Source organism: Topomyia yanbarensis, chromosome 1 (genome assembly GCF_030247195.1).
Source record: "Topomyia yanbarensis strain Yona2022 chromosome 1, ASM3024719v1, whole genome shotgun sequence".
Lineage (NCBI taxonomy): Eukaryota > Metazoa > Arthropoda > Insecta > Diptera > Culicidae > Topomyia > Topomyia yanbarensis.
The window spans coordinates 215,244,904-215,263,915 of record NC_080670.1 but is presented as its reverse complement, the minus strand read 5'-3'; the positions used below and the strand labels follow the sequence as shown (position 1 = coordinate 215,263,915).

Below are 19,012 nucleotides of genomic sequence, written 5' to 3'. Positions count from 1 at the left end.
ATGTCATCGTGTTCTTCAGACAAAACTCGAACGAATCCCAAGATACACCGTTCTAAAGATAATAACCTGCATTTTCTCATATAAGATTCCACTTTTAAAGGCCAACGTTCAAATGATCATAAAAACTGACCATGGTCTGCTACAGGCAAACCAAAAGCGTAGTTTTTCATCATTTCGCGTCCATTTCATGATAAATTATGTATGTAATTAGTATACTTAAGTTGTTTTTTTGTCGTTTTTTGCGCTTGCGATTTTATATGAGAAATTGTAGTTTTTTGCTTCAAATCGGTGCATCTCGGGACAAACTCAAATTATATTGAGATTATAAGTGTTTTTCACGTAAAAATGTATGAGAGACCCGATGGCATTAGAATTTTTAAAATGTAAATATATGCATTGCGAGAAAAATGAGGTTTTAATTTTATTTGCGAAAATCGCATAGTTGGCAGCACTGTCGCTAAAACAATTTTTTTCTAGACTCCTTGAACAATTTCTGTAAAAAATATCTAGCGGTTTGATTCTAGAGAAAATAGAATCGGAGAATCTATCAAAAGTTTTGGTAATTTGTCAAAACGGCGGGTACTCCTATGGCCCTATGGCTCCCATTGACACAAAAATGGGATTTCTATATATTGACCTTATATGTATGCACATTTCTTTCAAAATTAGTTCAAATCCGTGAAGGCCATTTACACGTGAAACTTCACGAGGAATGGCCAATATGTCTCAACGAATTGGCAAAAACTTTCCTTAAGAGTTAATCAGTCAGTCAGTTAATTTTTTCACGATCTCGTCTATGGGCAAAAGAATCCGAATTGGACCAAATTACATAATTCACGTACCGATTAGGTGGTTGATAGACTCACCCAAAGCAGGACAGTAGATCTACAAACATGTTAATACATTTAATTAATTAATTATTGTCACTAACAATAATCCAGCTATTTGACATACAAAACACAATGTGCCCCTAGCGAAGAGACATGAAAACAGAGAAACGTCAATGTTTTAGAGATATAACAGAGCGATAAAATGACGCCTTTCGTAGGGTTACCATGGCTACCGTTTATTTTTAGGAAATCTACGAAATATAGTAATAAGTTGCACATAAATTCGTTCAATAAATAATAATTTTCCAGTTTTCATTCAATGAACTGTTCATTCAAGTATTTTCTTCGACAGCGAATGCATCAGCATATGCGACAAACTCTCAAACGATAAAAATAACGGGCACAATAACATGCAAACGCTCGAGTGATTCGCGATAATATAAATTCGTTCGCAAACTTGATCTTTCACGCATTCTTACGCCTAAATAGACTGCCCAGAAAAATAATGAATTTTTGAAAACTCAATCGGCCCACCCCTGAGTCGATTCCTAGCCCCACCAGGAGTGCTTGCTCCAAATTTGAAGCAAATCGAACAAGTCTAGCTACCGGACCAACGTGCTTGAAGTTTGTATGGGATTTTTCGACAATCTACATGGAGAAAACCCACTTGCTCACATTTTTGCCGCTAGGTGGCACTGTATACATCAGGTTATCACCAAGAGTGAAACTTAAGAAGATATTTTTATTATCTACAACTTTGTTGAAGACTGCAAAGAGATCCGACTCCAATAGGAAAAGTTAATAAACTTTTAACGAAATGATGTCTGAGTCAGTTTTGCATGGGGCCTAGCAGTGCATGATAGTGTATTAGTACTAGGTTCTAACAAACAAAACATTTTTGTGGATTAATGGTTAGATTTAGCTGAATAGTATGTTCGGAAGAATTGCAGTACATAATACGAGTTATGTTTTGGTTAGAAAATTTTAGTTCAATCTGTGACCGCATAGATGGCGCCAACACTAACTTTTCAACGGAGAGAGATAGAATATCGAGGTGTTTGGAAGAATTACTGCAATATTCTTGTTCTACAACTTTGTAGAAGACACTTAATTTCTATCTCTCTTCGTTGAAAAGTTAGTGTTGGCGCCATCTATGCGGTCAGATGTGGAACTACAATTTTCTAACCAAAACATAACTCGTATTATGTACTACAATTCTTCCGAACATACTATTCAGCTAAATCTAACCATTATTCCATAAAACTGTTTTGTTTGTTAGAACCTAGTACTGATACACTACCATGCACTGCTAGGCCCCATGCAAAACTGACTCAGACATCACTTCGTTAAAAGTTTAATAACTTTTCCTATTGGAGTCAGATCGCTTTACAGTCTTCAACAAAGTTGTAGATAATAAAATTATCTTCCTAAGTTTCACTTTTGGTGATAATCTGATGTATACAGTGCCACCTAGCGGCGAAAATGTGAGCAAGTGGGTTTTCTCCATGTAGATTGTCGAAAAATCCCATACAAACTTCAAGCACGTTGGCCCGTTAGCTAGACTTGTTCGATTTGGCTCAAATTTGGAGCAGACACTCCTGGTGGGACTAGGAATCGGCTCAGGGGTGGGCCGATGGGGGTCATTTTTTTTCTGTCACTCTATCCTACAATCTCGCAATCATATAAACGTCCTGACGATTAAGTCATTGTGTTAGTACTTACTAAATTATAAACGCGTTTTCAAGCACCAAAATATGAGCGTCCGAACTCACGCGATCGTGGATCATATTCGTCCGGGAGCTGCCGCTCTGAAATGCGTATCTTACGCAAACTAGACAACAAGCTGCAAGCGCCACAGTAGGAGACGCCAGTGAGAACAGGGAGGTTTCTGTCTCCCTTTATCTGAACTATACACCTCAAATTAAATGTCAGAATGACAGCCCGCAAGGACAATTAAACCCCATGGGAATATGCAAAGGAATACACGGTTATGTAAACGAAATCAAACGCGCAAAGGTATACACACCCTAGTATATGTGGTATAAAAACGCCCACGCGATCAAACACCTTAACATAGAAACACTTGTGCTCTTCGCGATAATACTTCTTTCTAGATCTGAACCATACACTCAAAATTGCGGTTTGCGAGAACTCTCAATACTCCACACAAATATGCAAGCTGTTACACAGCTATTCAAACGAATTTATACACGCGGAGTGACGCACTCGCTAGTGACACGCATATACGATCAAACTTGTTAATATGCAAACGCTCGAGCTCTGCGCGATTTTAGAACCCTGATCATGAACGCGCAATTGCGATCATTCACTCAAACCTTCACTTCACCTTCATCTGCGATCTCGCAAAAAAACATCCCCAGTGAACGTTTCAATACCTATGAACGCGGTTTCAAGTGCGCACATTCTCCCGCGATCATAAATCAGTCACGTCCGGAAGGCCCTAGCCTTGGTCCTACCAGCCTAGGTGCATGTCTCCATTCCCAAAAAAATGACGTCTTTATACACTAGACAATAAGTTTCAGGACAACGTGGCCAGGAGCTCCAGTAATATAGGGGAATTCACTTTCTTCTAACATTTGAACTGTATACTCAAACATAAACATCAAACTCGCGGTCCTTGCGAACATTCAAGAACCCACAAGAATATGCAAATGTCCACACAGAGATAGAATCAAATTTACACATGCGAAACTAGCCAGCACACGCGACACATAACCGACCACGCGATCGAACACGTTTACATACAAATGCTCGAATCCTTCACGATCATCCTCGCGGACGTAGGCCCGCGATCTCGAAAACATGAAAACCACCCGAAGATTAAGTGATTAATTCCCATGCGATCGTGTAATCCCTATCTCCCTACAACTGAAACGTTCCCTATATCACAATAAGAATCAAGGCCCGCTGTAATTGGTCTTAAGTATCGTTTTAGTTAGTGACATTTTCCGTCACGTCTGCAATTACAGTGAGTGACTCTGACACGGAGTCCCTCCGAGAACCAAGCTCTACAGCGCCAGTTGAATTAAAATATCTTGTTTTCAAGTTATACACTTTTAAAGTAAAAAATTATGAATTAAATGCCCAGGAACAGTTTTTTTACGGTGAAGATCGCATTATTTCGCATTTTACAGCGAAGACTCTTTGATTAATGTAGGCTGACAAAATGGGGATATTGGCAAAACCGGGACACGTCTTTTTCTTTCTGTTTAATTATCCAAAAAAATGTAAAATGTTAAAATATTCTTCTATAGTGGCTAGATGTAGCCCCATAGCCCTTTCTGATTATTTGGTATAAATGTTTCTTAAGGGGGTATTTCAGTGTAAAATTAAAAAAAATCTTTATTTTTGCGTAATTTGCATCAAGCATACAAGAAAAGTATGCTCCAGGAAGGTTTTATAACGTTCTCTGCTCAGTAATCTCTAGCTAATTGATTGTCGAAAAAAGGATAAAAATATAACTACATATTAGTCGAAAATGAATCTCAACAACTTTACCCAGTCTATCTTCTGACTTCGCATAAAGCAGAAGAAAAAATCGCTATGCTATGAGCACCGGTGAAGCAAGGCAGCGCTTTGTTCTACATCCAATGCGCAAACGGTACTGTACCGTTGCCCCCGGCTGCGCAGTGGACACGTTTTCAATCGACTTTAGGAAAAGTCGTGTTAGACCCACAGTTCAGGAAATGGAACAACCAGGTAAAGTTAAAATGGAGCTTAATCTCGCGGAAGTTATGTACACCGCATCGAACATTATGTTTTGATTACATTTGGAAGTTGAGCACAGGGAGAAAACTTCATTACAAAGAACAACATGCAACACGAGGTCCAAATTAATAACATCAGAATTAAGATTTGGAAAATGTATATGGAAACTGACTTGGTGGACGTTCGTATCCATGATCTGGCCCCGCGCGCTCAGGAAAATTATATCAAACGAGTTATGTCGCAATACGGAGAAGTGAAATCTATTACATGCTTGGAGTTTGTTGAATGATATTCCCAACGGAGTTCGTATCGTGAGGGTGACTAAATCAATAGTTTCTTACAAGACTATCGAATGCAAATCACCAAAGGATGGCTGATCACATATCCCGGGCAGAGCCCAACATGTCAATTCCAACTCTAACAAGCAGCCACCGACACTTACAGATTAACCAAAAACATCGACTCTATTAATCAATAATGAAGGGACAATGACCCCGACAACCACTCCCAAACCAACAACTAAATAGCATCACCAATAAAGAAACAAATAGGAACCTCTGACCGTGAACTGCAGGAAAGCAGTACCGATAAGAACCTGGACGTGAACGATAACGCGGGAGAAAGCAGACTGAAGACCACCAAACTGCGACGGCTAAGGCAACTAATGCTTCACCGCCAAGGAAAAGGATTTCAACACGCAGCAGCAAACTGCGTCAAAAAGATCTGGCAGATAGGCATTCCTAGTATTTTTTAGTTTTACTTATTGTAAAAACTTGAAAGATCCATGGCTCAGTTGTGCTAATGCATTGAACCGTACCAAATAAACCTATAAAAAGGCCAACTTTGCAAATAAATAAATAAAAATATTCAATTTTCTCAAAGTCATGTATGTGTTGATTACTTAGAACTATAACAAAATGTAAAAAAGTCAAATTTGGGAAAAAATGTGTCTTGATCCAGCCAACCTCGTGCTTCAGCAGATCGACGCATATCAAGCGCGAATCGGAGACGACGCCGTTCATCTTTACTTTGTAGGCGGGTATGTAAACACGATACTCCCCCGTAAGCGTTTGTCTGCAGCAATGTTATTTCCTTGCATAAGATTGGAAACCACACCTTACCTGGCTGGATTTTTTTTTAATTTCACTCGCGACCGAATATCGTTCCGACAGGTCTTTTGAATTGTTCGACATCCATTTATGCATCACCACCATCGAAAGGGGCCATTCATGTACGGTCCTAGTGTCTAGAGTTAAGTAAGAATTGGTATTTTTAAACGTTTGTAACGTGAGATCAATCACTGTCAGTTTATGGGTCACTAATAGCAAAAAGTAACATTCCTTCCCATCCCATATGGATTTTAAACCCGTTGTGTCCTGGTTATTTTTTGTTTCTTGATCGCAAGGTTAGAAGCAATAATAGTTCCAAAACCCTGTATGCCGTAGAAAAAGGGGTTAATGGACGATAAGAACCCTTATAAAATGAATTAACCCATATTTTTTTTTTGAATTTTTGTTTGGGACACACTGAAAAATAAATAGCTGCTACATCTGTGAAATTTGCAATGGAATTGATTTCGTACAGTTTAAGTACTTCAAGAACCCCTTTCCGTTTTGCTACGTGATCGTATCAAATGTACCGTACCGAACGGGAACGTTCAAACGTGTGAAATTGTGCAACTAGATAATCTTCTTCGGAAACCATCGGCTCAAGTTTTTTTTTCGAGTAAAACCCACGCCTAGTTATTGTGATAACTAGCGGAATTCCTGGATTTTTTTTCTAGCATCAAACATCAATGCAACCGCAACGAATTTCGACACATGCCCGGTTCCCGTCTCTACCGACAAAAGCGCCATTCATTCTGACAACAATATCAACTGCAAAACATGACAGCACTTCGCCCGGCTCGACCGAAATGCAATAAAGATAAATAAATCACGTCCGTACTGCGGCATCTAAAGCACTTTTGTCTACAGTGACGAGGTACTGAACACATGAACGAGTGGGCAAACAATTATAGAAAATAATTCATCGCTCTTATCTTATCGTGAACCACCCCCGCACGAGTATCAACAATTATCTTGTTTGATTTTATCATTACGATTGTAGGTCTGTGTCTTTACTAAACAGCAAGTGCTTTCTTGGATTTTTCGATTATAACAAAGGTGTTTTTTTCTTTCTTGATCGCTATCAATCCGTATGTATCGTGTCAAATAAACAACCATTCCAACTAATCCAGTTGCAGCTTAAGTCGCTAACGAGGGCATGGCTAACGTAATTGTGTAACACCCCCCTCCGAGTCCAATTGAATTCTGTTATCAGCCGTGTCCCAACGATCCCGACAAGGCTCGGTTTTTTTCACGCAACGAACGAAGCCAAACCCTGATAAATATTCAATCAAGCAATCAATTACGGCGATACATGAAGCAGATGCGTGTGGCACGCGCGGTTCTTTGGTTTTTTGTGTTTTACAAAGATCCGCTCTTCTGCATCTAGTTCAGTGGGATATGTTCAACAACAGCACCCGCCCCGAATCGCTCGATCAGCACCGATTTGCAATTTCTGCTCTAATTATCAGTGCTGGTAGAGAAACGGAACCGAAAGTGAAAAGCGAGAAAACTAATTACTTTATTTTCTTTCTCTTCCCGCACAGAATCCCGAATCGTGGGTCGTAGTGCACCACTTGCAGTCACAATCCGGCATACTAGATCCGGATGATCACATAAGCGATGTAGCCGATGACCGGGAGGAGATAATCGCCAGCTACGAGGACTGTCCCGGTGGACCTGATCCGGGCGTTCCACAGGGTGGAGGAGATGGCGCTAGTGGTAGTTCGGTTGGAACCGGTAGTCCCGACATTTTTCGTCCCGAACCGGGCAAGTACGGTCCGGAAAGCTCAACACCTCACATTGAGGTTACCTCGAACGAACAACCTCCGGGAGGGCTTGGACTGCAAGTCAGACGTGGCAGTGAACCCTCCCTGCATCAGCTGGGCGTAACGGATCAACGAAGTCCGTTGTATAATGTCAGCCCAAATGCACATCAGGACACGAAACGATGGTCGGCAGCTCCAGTCTGCCGAATTGATACGGATCCACCTGAGAGGTTACTGTCACCAGCAAACGGCGGCGTTCCCTATATGGCACCCGAGTGGAATGTGCTGCCAGAGGAAGAATCTCACGATAGTCTACCGCAGCAGTTTTCCCGTTCCGGGAGACTCTCGATGCAGTTCCTCGGAGCCGAAGCCGCGAATGGCTACCGCTGGATCGATGCTGCGGAACGAGCTGCGGCCAACGTTGCCCCGTACAACGGGGCCAGCGCTAACAGTAGCTTCAACTCGAAATCTCTACCGCGGGAATCGAAGCGAAAGGAACCGCTTGGGCAGGCAAATGCCTCCTTCTACGAATCGATACGGGAGAAAGATGGGTAAGTTTCGCTTAAAAGCAAATTTTCGTGAAAAAGTATAGATTGGTATTTATCTCTTTTCCTTCTCAGCGAAATGCTCCTGGTGGTGAACGAAAACGGTGGTCCCCTGGGTCTAACGGCGATCCCAGACCCGGACAACGGAGGACTGCTGGTGCAGAGTGTGGAACCGGGCGGGCGGGCCGATCGAGGCCGGGTACGCCGCGGCGATCGCATTCTCGAAATCAACAACATCAAGCTGATAGGTCTCTCGGAGAGTTCCGTTCAGGAACATCTCAAGAAGAGTCTCTCATCGCCGGAGCTAAGGTTAAGGGTGATCCGAGCGGCAGTTGGTGCTAAACACAAGCGGGACAATCGCGTCTCGCAGATGATCGAAGCGGAGGAGAAACCAACGACGACGGGTGCCAAAGTGGCAACGGTTTCGCCAACGAGAAAGATTCCCGGTGCCCCGTCGGGGATCAGTTTGCAGACGGCGAACACAAGAAAGCCCGGCAAACGGATCGAGATTTCACTCAAGAAGGGTATCAATGGGTTGGGATTTTCGGTTACCACCCGGGACAATCAAGCGGGCAGACAGTGTCCGATCTATATCAAAAATATACTGTCGAAAGGTGCCGCCGTCGAGGACGGTAGACTGAAGCCGGGTGATAGACTGCTGGAGGTGGATGGTGTTCCAATGACGGGCAAATCTCAGAGCGAGGTTGTGTCCATTCTTAGGGCAACAGAATATGGGGCGACTGTTGAAATTGTTGTTTCCCGACAGCAGGAACTTGCTGAGGTGGAAGAGAGAGAAATTGTAAGTATTTCACGATTTCGGTAAACTTTGTGAGATGAAAATAAACCAAACATTTTCTTTCTTTAGGGATGTGGAGTGGAGAGCGAACAAAAAAGTACCCCACCCAAGCCACCACCTCCGGTGCTACCCAAATCGTCACTCAAGCATAACACGCGTGCCAAATCAGAGGAAATTCTGGACACACACGATTCCGGTCACAATGTGCGATCTATGGGTCCTAAGCTAAATCCATCCAATCAAACTAACGGCAGTAATTCATCTTCTGGGATGCCGGCTGTTCAGAAGAAACCCTTGGCGTCGATTCTGAAATCCGCGTCAACTAATCAGGTGTCGGAACTTTTCCAAGAACAATCTCAACAGCAGCAACAGTCTGCTACGACTAATCCGGCCGGGTTCCAGTGGAAGAATCGAGAGATTCTAACGCTACACATTCCGGTACATGATACGGAAAAGGCCGGTCTCGGTGTCAGTGTGAAAGGTAAAACCGGTTCTGGCAATAGTAGCAGTGGTAGCGCTGGAAGTAGTAAACACGATGGCGATTTGGGTATTTTTGTGAAGAGTGTTCTTCATGGTGGTGCTGCCAGTCGAGATGGGAGGCTGAAGATGAACGATCAGTTGCTGAGTGTGAACGGAGTGTCTCTGCTTGGGCAATCAAATGCCGAAGCGATGGATACTCTCCGGCGGGCAATACAGACGGGTAAGTACAGTTTTGTGAATAGAACTGTGAACCAGTAATTGACCTTTCGTCCATAGGTGGAAGCAATCATCCGGGAAAGATCATTCTTACTGTGGCCCGTCGAATAGGTCGACCAGTAAGTACCGGTGAGCTGTTGGAAACAATCGATAATTCCAACTCTAGTGATCAATCCGGAGCGACTGTGATCTATCTTAGTCCGGACAAGCAACAGCAACCAGCTTCCGGTGAGAAGCAACAGCAGCAGCAGCAGCACAAACGCTACAGCAACCCGGTACTCGATCGGCTAACCGGTGGTCAATCCGGCAGCAACAGTAACAATAACCTCAATCCCTCAAGTGCCAGCGGCAGTACCAGTAACCAAAGACCCTCGCCACTGTCGAGTCACGGACTGCGCAACGAAAGTTACTACATGGCCACTAACGACAACTGGAGTCCGGCAGCGAATCTCAACGGTAGCCATGCGGTACTGATCGAAGAAGATCCGGAACCGACCTCACCGTGAGTCACCACATTGTCACCATTGTTTTCCGATTTTGATAATCAATTTTAATCAATCTGAACGACGATAACAATTCTATTCCTCTTGTTAATTTTAGAACCTTCCACTTGGCACGGCCTTCGGACGAAAACAACTCCACGTCCACCCCGAACGGGGACGTCACGTACGCAAGTCAACTTTCACTGGATACTAACCCACCGGCGGCGGATGCATTCAGCAGGGATGCCATCGGAAGGCGCTCTATGTCCGAGAAGCATCACGCCGCCCTGGATGCACGGGAAACTGGAACCTACCAGCGGAATAAGAAACTTCGCGAGGAACGAGAACGTGATAAAAAGATCGGTAATGGAGTTGGATCGGGATCCGTTGAGTCCGTAACTCAGATGGGTCGAATGAGTAGTTTGAAGGCAAAATCGGATCTGCGGGCGGAAGCTTTGGACCGATTGGGAGAGTTGGGCCCTTCGCTTGGTATGAAAAAATCTTCCAGCTTGGAGTCACTGCAAACGATGGTGCAGGAGATTCAAATGGCTGATGAACCACGGGGACCGACGGCGTTGCGAACACCGCGTGGACGTGGGCGGGAGGAGATCTTGAGGGCTGCCGTGGAACGACCACCGGAGACGCGTAAGTTTGTTCAATTTTATCAGTTCTTTAAGGCGTTTAATGCTATGATTTTTTTAGAAGCCAAAAAACATTGGTTGCTGGAAGATGCTGCACCGGATGTTGACTCGGGTGGTTTCGGGTCCCGTGGAAGCCCATTCCAGTCGTCTCTAAATGACGGTAAGAGTAAAATTCGTCACAAGAAAAACGGTCTTTTCCGAGGTATTGGTCACATGTTCCGGTTCGGTAAGCATCGAAAAGATGGAATAGCGCCCGCCAGTGATAACGTCCCGGCCGATTACACTGCTAGCTGGGGTGATGTTCCGATGAGTAACGGTGCGGTCAGCGCTCAGCATAAAACACAAACACTGACAGTGAAGAACACCAGCTCGAAAGCGGCAAGCTCCAATGGGGCAACGTCTATCGCAGGTTTACCCAACGGAATTGGATCCGCAGGCGGTGGTAGCAGCGGTGGTGCTAACAAAGACTCGAACAAGACTAACACAAATTCAATCGAACGATCTGCCAGCTCCGGGGTGGTAGTAAGTCAACCGCCCCTGTATCAACCGCCGCCACCGCCTCCGCACCAGAATGGCAGTACGATGCCAACCTCGATTCACCACACGGACGTGTTCAATCATCGCTATTCGCACTACGTCAACTACGAGGAACTGCAGCAGCAGATAAGGTAAGAGTCTCCGGCTATTCGGCGTCGCTTCCAGGTTTGGTAGCGGGGTCGGAGCTGTTTTGTTTCTCCTCTGTTATGTTTGATGGTGGTTTCATGTGACGGGATGTGTGCTAATAACGTTTCGTGTATCTAATTCTTCCCTTCCGGATGTGCAGCCTACAAATTAACAAAATTCTGTCGTCTCTTAACTTCTAATCGTCAAACTGGGAACTGGTATTTGTTTTAGTTTTACGATAGGTGTTAACCCTTGGTGCTTCGGCAGATGAGCTCGAACGTTGGCTAATGTTTATATTTTATGCTAGGAAAGTATTGTCCGAACTGGTCCATCTCTTATCGTATTAATATGTTCTGGAACTGTCCTCTAAACTGCGAGTCGAATTTTGACGTAACTTTCCACAGATCGTACACTAGAATCTGTTTCAATGAATCCAATATTAGAATCATGAATATCCCAGACAACACTACAATGCTGTAGCACGGATTTGCACATTTTTCATACATACACAGTTATTACTATGCTGTTCTTGTGCACCTACTTAATGTCGTTTCATTGTTGTCGTAATTATTGCTGTCGAACTTAGTACACCGAAAACTGAGTTTTTTCACTCAGAAATTTTTTTCATCTGCAAATGTCTAACAGTTTGACGCATACGATCATACGCAGTCGATCACAATCACACGATCACAGATGATCACTCGCAGATTATCACATGCAATTTTATTCATTCATAGATCATTATCACATTCAAACGATCATGATCAAATACAGATGATCGCATGCATAGACAATTATACACAACGAGATAATCACACTGACGATCATGATCACGCTTGAACGATCACGCAAATGGTCACTCACAGACGATCACACACATTCAACCCTACACAGACTATCAAAGACACTTACTCATAGACTATCACGATGGCAGATGATCGCAATCACACATTGATAATCATACAATCAAATTCCATTCAAACGATCACAGACAATCACCGACGATCACGATCACATACAGACAAATATGATCACTTCTAAACGAACTCAGATGATCATTGCTTTATTTGAAAATTCAATGATCACTAACATACACATGAGATCACACTGAAGTTCAACTCCATATAGACGATTGTCATCACATTTGAATGATTATAACATGATCTCTCGCAGACGATGAATTATCACAGATGATCACTATAGAATCACACACAGGATCACATTTAAACCCACATGATACCCGCAAACGGGTGATCCCATACACAAACAATATATAGAGATGATCACATACATTCATGATCTCATGGATGACCACACACATTCAATGCTACCCAGACGCACTCATTTGTTCACTCAGTTGATCACAATATCACAGTCGATCACACAGATGACAAGATGTCGCTCAAGCGAAGTGATCATGATTCCACACATACAATCAGATGACAATGATCACACACAGATGATCACGATCACACATTGCCATTACAGACAGACATACAATCAGATGATAATGATCACACAGATGATCACGATCACACATTGCCATTAAGACAGACGATTCGTTCACACAGATAATTATTTTTAAATGATCACGATTACAAATGATCATTCCCAGACACATTCCAGCGATCACAAATATACAAACCCAACACATACGTACACACAGACGATCACACACATATATGATCAGATTGACAATCACAGCCTATCGTGATAGCGCTTAAACGATGATTACGCAGACGATCACACACTACAACATGCAATATTAAATAAATTGAGGCTAAGCTAAAACTTCTCAGTTTCATGCACACGATCGCAGGCTATCCTTCGCGATATTAGACGATAATGATCACACACAGACGAGCATGATCACAATTGTACTCAAACGATAATGGTCACACACAGCTGGTCGTATACACAAAGAATCATACATATAGGGAGATGATCACACACAAAAATGATCATGCACACAGACTATCATGCACACTCAGACGATCATAATCCCGCCTAGGCGAGCATATTCACACTTAAATGTTCACTCATATTAAACGATCACGATCACACAGGGGACCATTTCTAGGCAAAAACATGCATTCTGTCACACAGCCACTCAGGCGATCACGATGACACACGTTCACGATCACAGGAATGGATAATGAAACATAAACGTCCAATATATCACGATCACACGTACGATCTCATGGAGATAATCACGATCACACCAAGACGATCGGCTCACGCAGCCTATTAAGATAACAAACAATAACGATCACACAGACGATAACTCGCAGATTTTTATCTACGTGCAATCCCACATAGATTCATATCGATGATCACTCAGACGAACACAAACATACACAGGCGATCATATGCATATATGATCGAACAAAAGTTCATGATAACACACAGACGATCGCAATTACACAGGCGATCACCATCACGCTTAAATGATCACGATGGATCACATAGATGATCATATAAGGACTTACAGATGATCACCATCGCACTTAAACGATCCTGATAGTACAAATAATCACTCAGACGATCGCCAATATGATCACTAACAGAGGATCGCACAAACATTCCTTTTCAAAGGCAGAAGTCATCATTTCAATGATGGCATTGGTTTTACGTTGGCTGCATAATGATTAAATCTAGAGAAAATTTTCAATAGGACGTAAGTAACAATGAGAGATTCTCTTTGAGGTCTTTCTCTTCTGTTCATTACTCGGCCATTTCAACGTTTACTACTCTACTCTTTGCATAATATTGTAGTAAAAACCGTCGGCTTTCGATATGTACTGGAAAATTAGCACAAAGTGTTGTAATGACGTCGTAATAAACGAAAGAGAAAGTAAACAAAGAGAGGCTCTCATTGTTACTTACGTCTTATTGAAAATTTTCTCTAGAAATAAACTAGTGTCTGGTTTGAAACTTATGTAACCCTAAATCCTTGCACATTTAGTCAATTCATTTGTAAAGGGTTTAATTCCGAACTTATTCTATACCATATTTCCAACAGTTGGTGAATTGAACTACTTTTAGATTCACTGATCTTGATCATTAATTTAACATCGTTTAGCACAAAATTTATTTCAAGGATGTTTGGCTGTGACAAGCAAGCATTCAACCGCTCACACCGTGTGGAGTACCGAACTTGCAATAAATCAGCGTCAAAAGCACAGGAAGAACACACGTACCACCTGTTACTATTTATGTACATATCTCAAAAAAAGAAACTTTGTATAAAAACTCCCCTTCCTACCCTTTCTCAAAAACCCCCTTTGCAGTAACAGACTAACGCTGGCATCGCGTGCCTCATCCTACGGTGATCTCGCTAATGGTGGTAGTTCCGCTAATCATATATACGCCCTAATCAGCCGTAGTATCGCTAATAATACCGCTAACAATGCCGCAGCAGCTGGGCACATGCCAATGCCGACAAGGGTCAGGGCACAATCGACCTCACCACCGGTGCCGGTGGAAGAACTCATCTCCAGTGCCGCCGCCCGATATCGAATGCTGGCGCCGCCGCAGCAGCAGCAGCAGCATCATACCATAAATACCACGGCCCACCAGCGACAGCTAAGCAGCGACTATTGTCGGTACGTGAGCCGAACCCTTTTTGGGGATCGATCTCCTACTACGACGACGCTGTCCGGTGCCAGCGGTGGCCCTAGTCCGGTGGATTTCCTATCGGAATCCACGCTGGAACAGATGCGCCATCAGGTGCGCCGCCAGCGGGAAAAGGTGGAGGAGGAAAGGTAACCCCCGCTTGCTTTTAGTGCTTAGTGCTAATGATAAGATTGCCGACGTTGCTTGCAGTAGCTAAAAAGTTTTGTTTTGCCGTAGCTTTAACTGCTTTAATGCATGATTGCCTACCTGTAGGCGAATGTTGTACCTAGTAGTAGAAGTAATAGTAGTAGATTTCAGCTGGGTCAAGATTCAGCGAAATTGCTGAGCAAATAACATGCTTAATTTCAAAATTCGAACCTTCTCTCTCTTTCTGCTTTTCGTCTGTCACTCCGAAAAAAAAATCACAACCACACAATCGATCCGCCAAATCCGAAACTCCTAGTCGGCGTCATCATCATTATCATTCCCAAAGATCGGCCCGGAATACACCGCCGGTGGAACTTGCCATTCATCAGCACCAGCAGCAGCTAGCCCAGCATAAACTGAAACAATCCCGTCCAGTGTCCACCTACTATGACGGCGGCTATGAAACCATCCACCACAACGGAGGTGGTTCCCAGCGAAAATCCAGCCATCCATCGTCTCCATCGAAACAGCAACAACAACAACAGCAACACCAACAACAGAGTTCTTGGAACGGTACCGTGTCGTCGTCAACCAGTGGCAGTTTGGGTGCTGGTTATCAAAATCACGGTTCCATACGAAGTCGGGGTCCTTTCGTGACCCAAGTGCAAATTCAAAACCCGATGCCCTATCAGTGACCCTATCGGAACCTGTGATGCGAACAATAAGCGTTTCCATCCTGATGAAATGGCGAAAAAAAACACAGTCGAAATCGAATAACTAATCTGTCCACGTCTCGAGTATAATTTTCACGATTAAAAAAGTGATGTTTTATATCACTTTTTTAGTTACCATTAATCTTAGACACTTTTCTCTCCGCTTAACTGTGTTTTTAGTAATGAAACTATTTTTTTTAAAGTACTACTTGACTCAATCATATCGAAGCAACGCTTTGTTGCCTGTATTTTGTAGACTATTAAGAAACTATCTTTACTTAAAGTGTACTTACGAATGATTAAGGTAACTAACGTTAAAGTTTGTAAATTATTGTACTGTACTACACTCAAATTATATTGTGTATATATTTATCGAACATTTAAAAATCGTTAATGAAAGAAGAGTTGAAAATCGCTAGGAAGCAAGCCTATTTTGCTATTTGTTGAAAAAAAACCGCTGTACATATATTAGAGTAAATGAAACGAATGGCCTTCGCGATTTTTTTTCATTGCCTTCAACAGTAGATAAAGAGCGTTAGTTTATAACTAAGCACGCCTCAAAGTACTTATATTTACTACTTACATGAGAGAAAAATATGTTCTATCAAACAGAAATATAATATCTTAAATACGTGAAAAGAGACAGGAATATATGTTATATGGATAGATGGTCTCAGAGTCGGTGGGTGAAATAGTGAGAAAAAAAATCAAGCGCTATTACAGATAATATGGGTGGATTTTCTATATGTGGAAGAACTAAAAGAATTGCCGTTAAGAAATGAAATTAAAAAGAATGTGTTCCCACGCTTGCTTGGTATGAGTTTTATTTTCTCAATGTTGGTTATTTTCGGCTACTTGACGACTAAGAAAAACGATCGATATCAAACAAAAATTTCTATCAAACTTATATGAATCTGTCTAGTAAATATAAGGGAGATGTTTGGTTTTCCCGAGTCGAAGATATTCTTGATGTACTCTGGTTGTTTTAGGATATAATCTCGTTATTTGTTAACGTTTGTTTGAAGGAAAATTCACGTCTACGTGTAAACAGCTAGTTTTTGCTATTTATCTTCTAGATAAATCTTTAGGCTGTTAGGTGAAATCATAGTTTTTCCAGCCTAAGTTTAATATTAATTTGGTTTAAAAAAATATTGGGACTGTCATTCTGTAATTTGTTTCTCTTAATCATCATTTTGCAAAAATAAACAAAATCGATAAAGTAGAATTTTGCGGCAATCAACGTTCACAGTGTACGTCGCTTACGTATTGCGTGCAACTGCAAGCCTCCTCTTGCATTTCGTGTCTTGTCACGACGGGTAACTCAGCTATGAGATAATACATTTCCTTCACGTTCACAGCAAAAAAATTAAAGTTATAGTCTTTTCAGTACCAGACACACGCATGATGTTACACGCTCATGAGAAGTGTATTTTTTAAAACAATTTTGGTAATCAATAATGCAGTAATTCAAGAGATATTGAGGGAAGTAAAGGTTTCAGGGCGGAAAAAAATGTTTTTTTTGCGATTTTTTTAGAATTTTGCGTGAAGAATTCGAATAAAAACTTTTGTACATTATAGTATATCATTTCAATAGTACACTGTAATTTTTCTATGCAAAAATATCGGCAAACAACTCGGTGGCGAAGCTTTTTGTAAAACGTCTCTGGAAAAACATAATTTGCGGTGTTACCTGCCATTCCAAAACTTCTCAACCGATTTCTTTCAAACTTTGAATACACATTCTAAACAATACCTAGCCCCTATGTTGAGTTTTTGAGACAATTTTTCAATTAAGGTGTTTTACTCATTTTAAATAATTGAAATGATACACTATAATGTACGAAAGTTTTGATCAATTCGATTCACGCAAAGTTCTGAAAAAATAGCGGAAAAAATATTTTTTTCCACGCTGAAACCTTTTACCCCCCCCCCCTTAAACAAATTCTTAATTCAAATTCTACGCGTTTGTGAAGTGGGAAAGAGAGGCGAGTTCGTCATGTGTGAGTCGACAGTTGAGACCTCGGAGGCGTGGCCAACGGCATCCTCGACAAGTGGTGTTTTGACAGTAAACCGCGGGTAGACCAATTTCCCTACCGCGGTGGCAGAAATCGACACTGATCGTGCCTGTAGTATTGATGTTGTCGGGCAATTTTAATCGACGAGAGGGGAAGCGTCAAACGTAGACCCATTTGTTCTATTTGGCTACCGCAGAAGCGGCAGCGCGAAGAAGGACAACAAGTAGCACCGAAAAGTGTCGCATCGACAGTGGAGTTTTCACAGGTAGCCACATTTGTCTACCACGGGGGTGGAAACGAAGAGAGCGCGCTTGTGGTGGCTCCGACGGGCAGCTCAGCGGGAAGAGATTGGAAGTGTCGCAGGTAGGCCCATTTTTATACTGAAGAAGCAACGCGACGAAGAAGGACAGCAAGTGTCCTATTGTCAAACAACGGGCACCGAGTTTACAACGACACACACACACGAACACGAGGTGTGTTCTACCGGTGCTGACCTTCACATCAGATAACAAGTATATTTTTCATTCTTTTTTTTGCGATAGTTTTTCTTGTTAGCTAAAATGGATGACGTGATGGGAGAACGAGTAACTGACCCTCCTCCTAAGCCTTCTGCTGAAAATGTTAACCCCACTAGAATTAAAATTTACCCGGAGTCGTCAACGGGACCATGGGTTATATTTTTTACGCGTAAAGTAACGGCGCTAAATATTATCCAAATATCAAAAGATTTGACTTCGCGATTCTCGGATAAAAAAGAGATTGTCAAAGGTAATAAAGACAAAATTCGCACTGTCGTTGGCAGTCTCAAACAAGCCAATGCGATTGCTTCTTGCGAGCTTTCTACGCGTGAATATAGAGCGTATATACCTTCAAAGGAAATTGAAATTGATGGGATCATCACAGAATCGAGTTTGACTGTTGATGACTTAATTAAGCATGGGATTGGTCGTTTCAAAGACACCTTACTTAAAGACGTAAAGATACTTGAATGCAAGCAATTGCATTCAGTATCACAAGAAGGCGATAAAAAAGTTTATCGACAGTCAGATTCGTTTCGAATGAATTTCGCTACGTCTGCGCTGCCCATCTGCGTCATTATCGATAAAATTCGTCTCCCTATTCGCCTTTTTATCCCTCGTGTGATGAATTGCCTTAATTGTAAACAGCTTGGCCACACAGCCACGTACTGTTCCAATAAAGCACGATGTGCAGAAATGCTACTCCTGAACCCATCTTCCTAGAAAACAAACATCTCTTTTTTTCGG

General features: G+C 42.2%; 1 protein-coding gene across 8 annotated transcripts in view; it reads left to right on the top strand.

Moving 5' to 3' along the window:
- Positions 1 to 16,459, top strand: part of LOC131692473 (partitioning defective 3 homolog) — a 127,155-nt gene extending 110,696 nt beyond the window's left edge. For 4 of the 8 annotated variants that reach the window (XM_058979558.1, XM_058979567.1, XM_058979550.1 and 1 more), the window contains 7 exons: positions 7,213 to 7,985; positions 8,055 to 8,778; positions 8,845 to 9,475; positions 9,532 to 9,973; positions 10,072 to 10,598; positions 10,656 to 11,262; positions 15,336 to 16,459. In XM_058979558.1, the coding sequence (XP_058835541.1) occupies positions 7,213 to 7,985; positions 8,055 to 8,778; positions 8,845 to 9,475; positions 9,532 to 9,973; positions 10,072 to 10,598; positions 10,656 to 11,262; positions 15,336 to 15,714 (4,083 nt within the window). In that variant the 3' untranslated portion in view covers positions 15,715 to 16,459. Of the gene's footprint in view, positions 1 to 7,212; positions 7,986 to 8,054; positions 8,779 to 8,844; positions 9,476 to 9,531; positions 9,974 to 10,071; positions 10,599 to 10,655; positions 11,263 to 11,417; positions 11,476 to 14,675; positions 15,022 to 15,335 lie in introns of those variants that run through there. The other 4 variants (XR_009305987.1, XR_009305986.1, XM_058979581.1 and 1 more) reach the window with 4 other exon arrangements.
- The last annotated feature ends 2,553 nt before the right edge of the window (positions 16,460 to 19,012 follow it).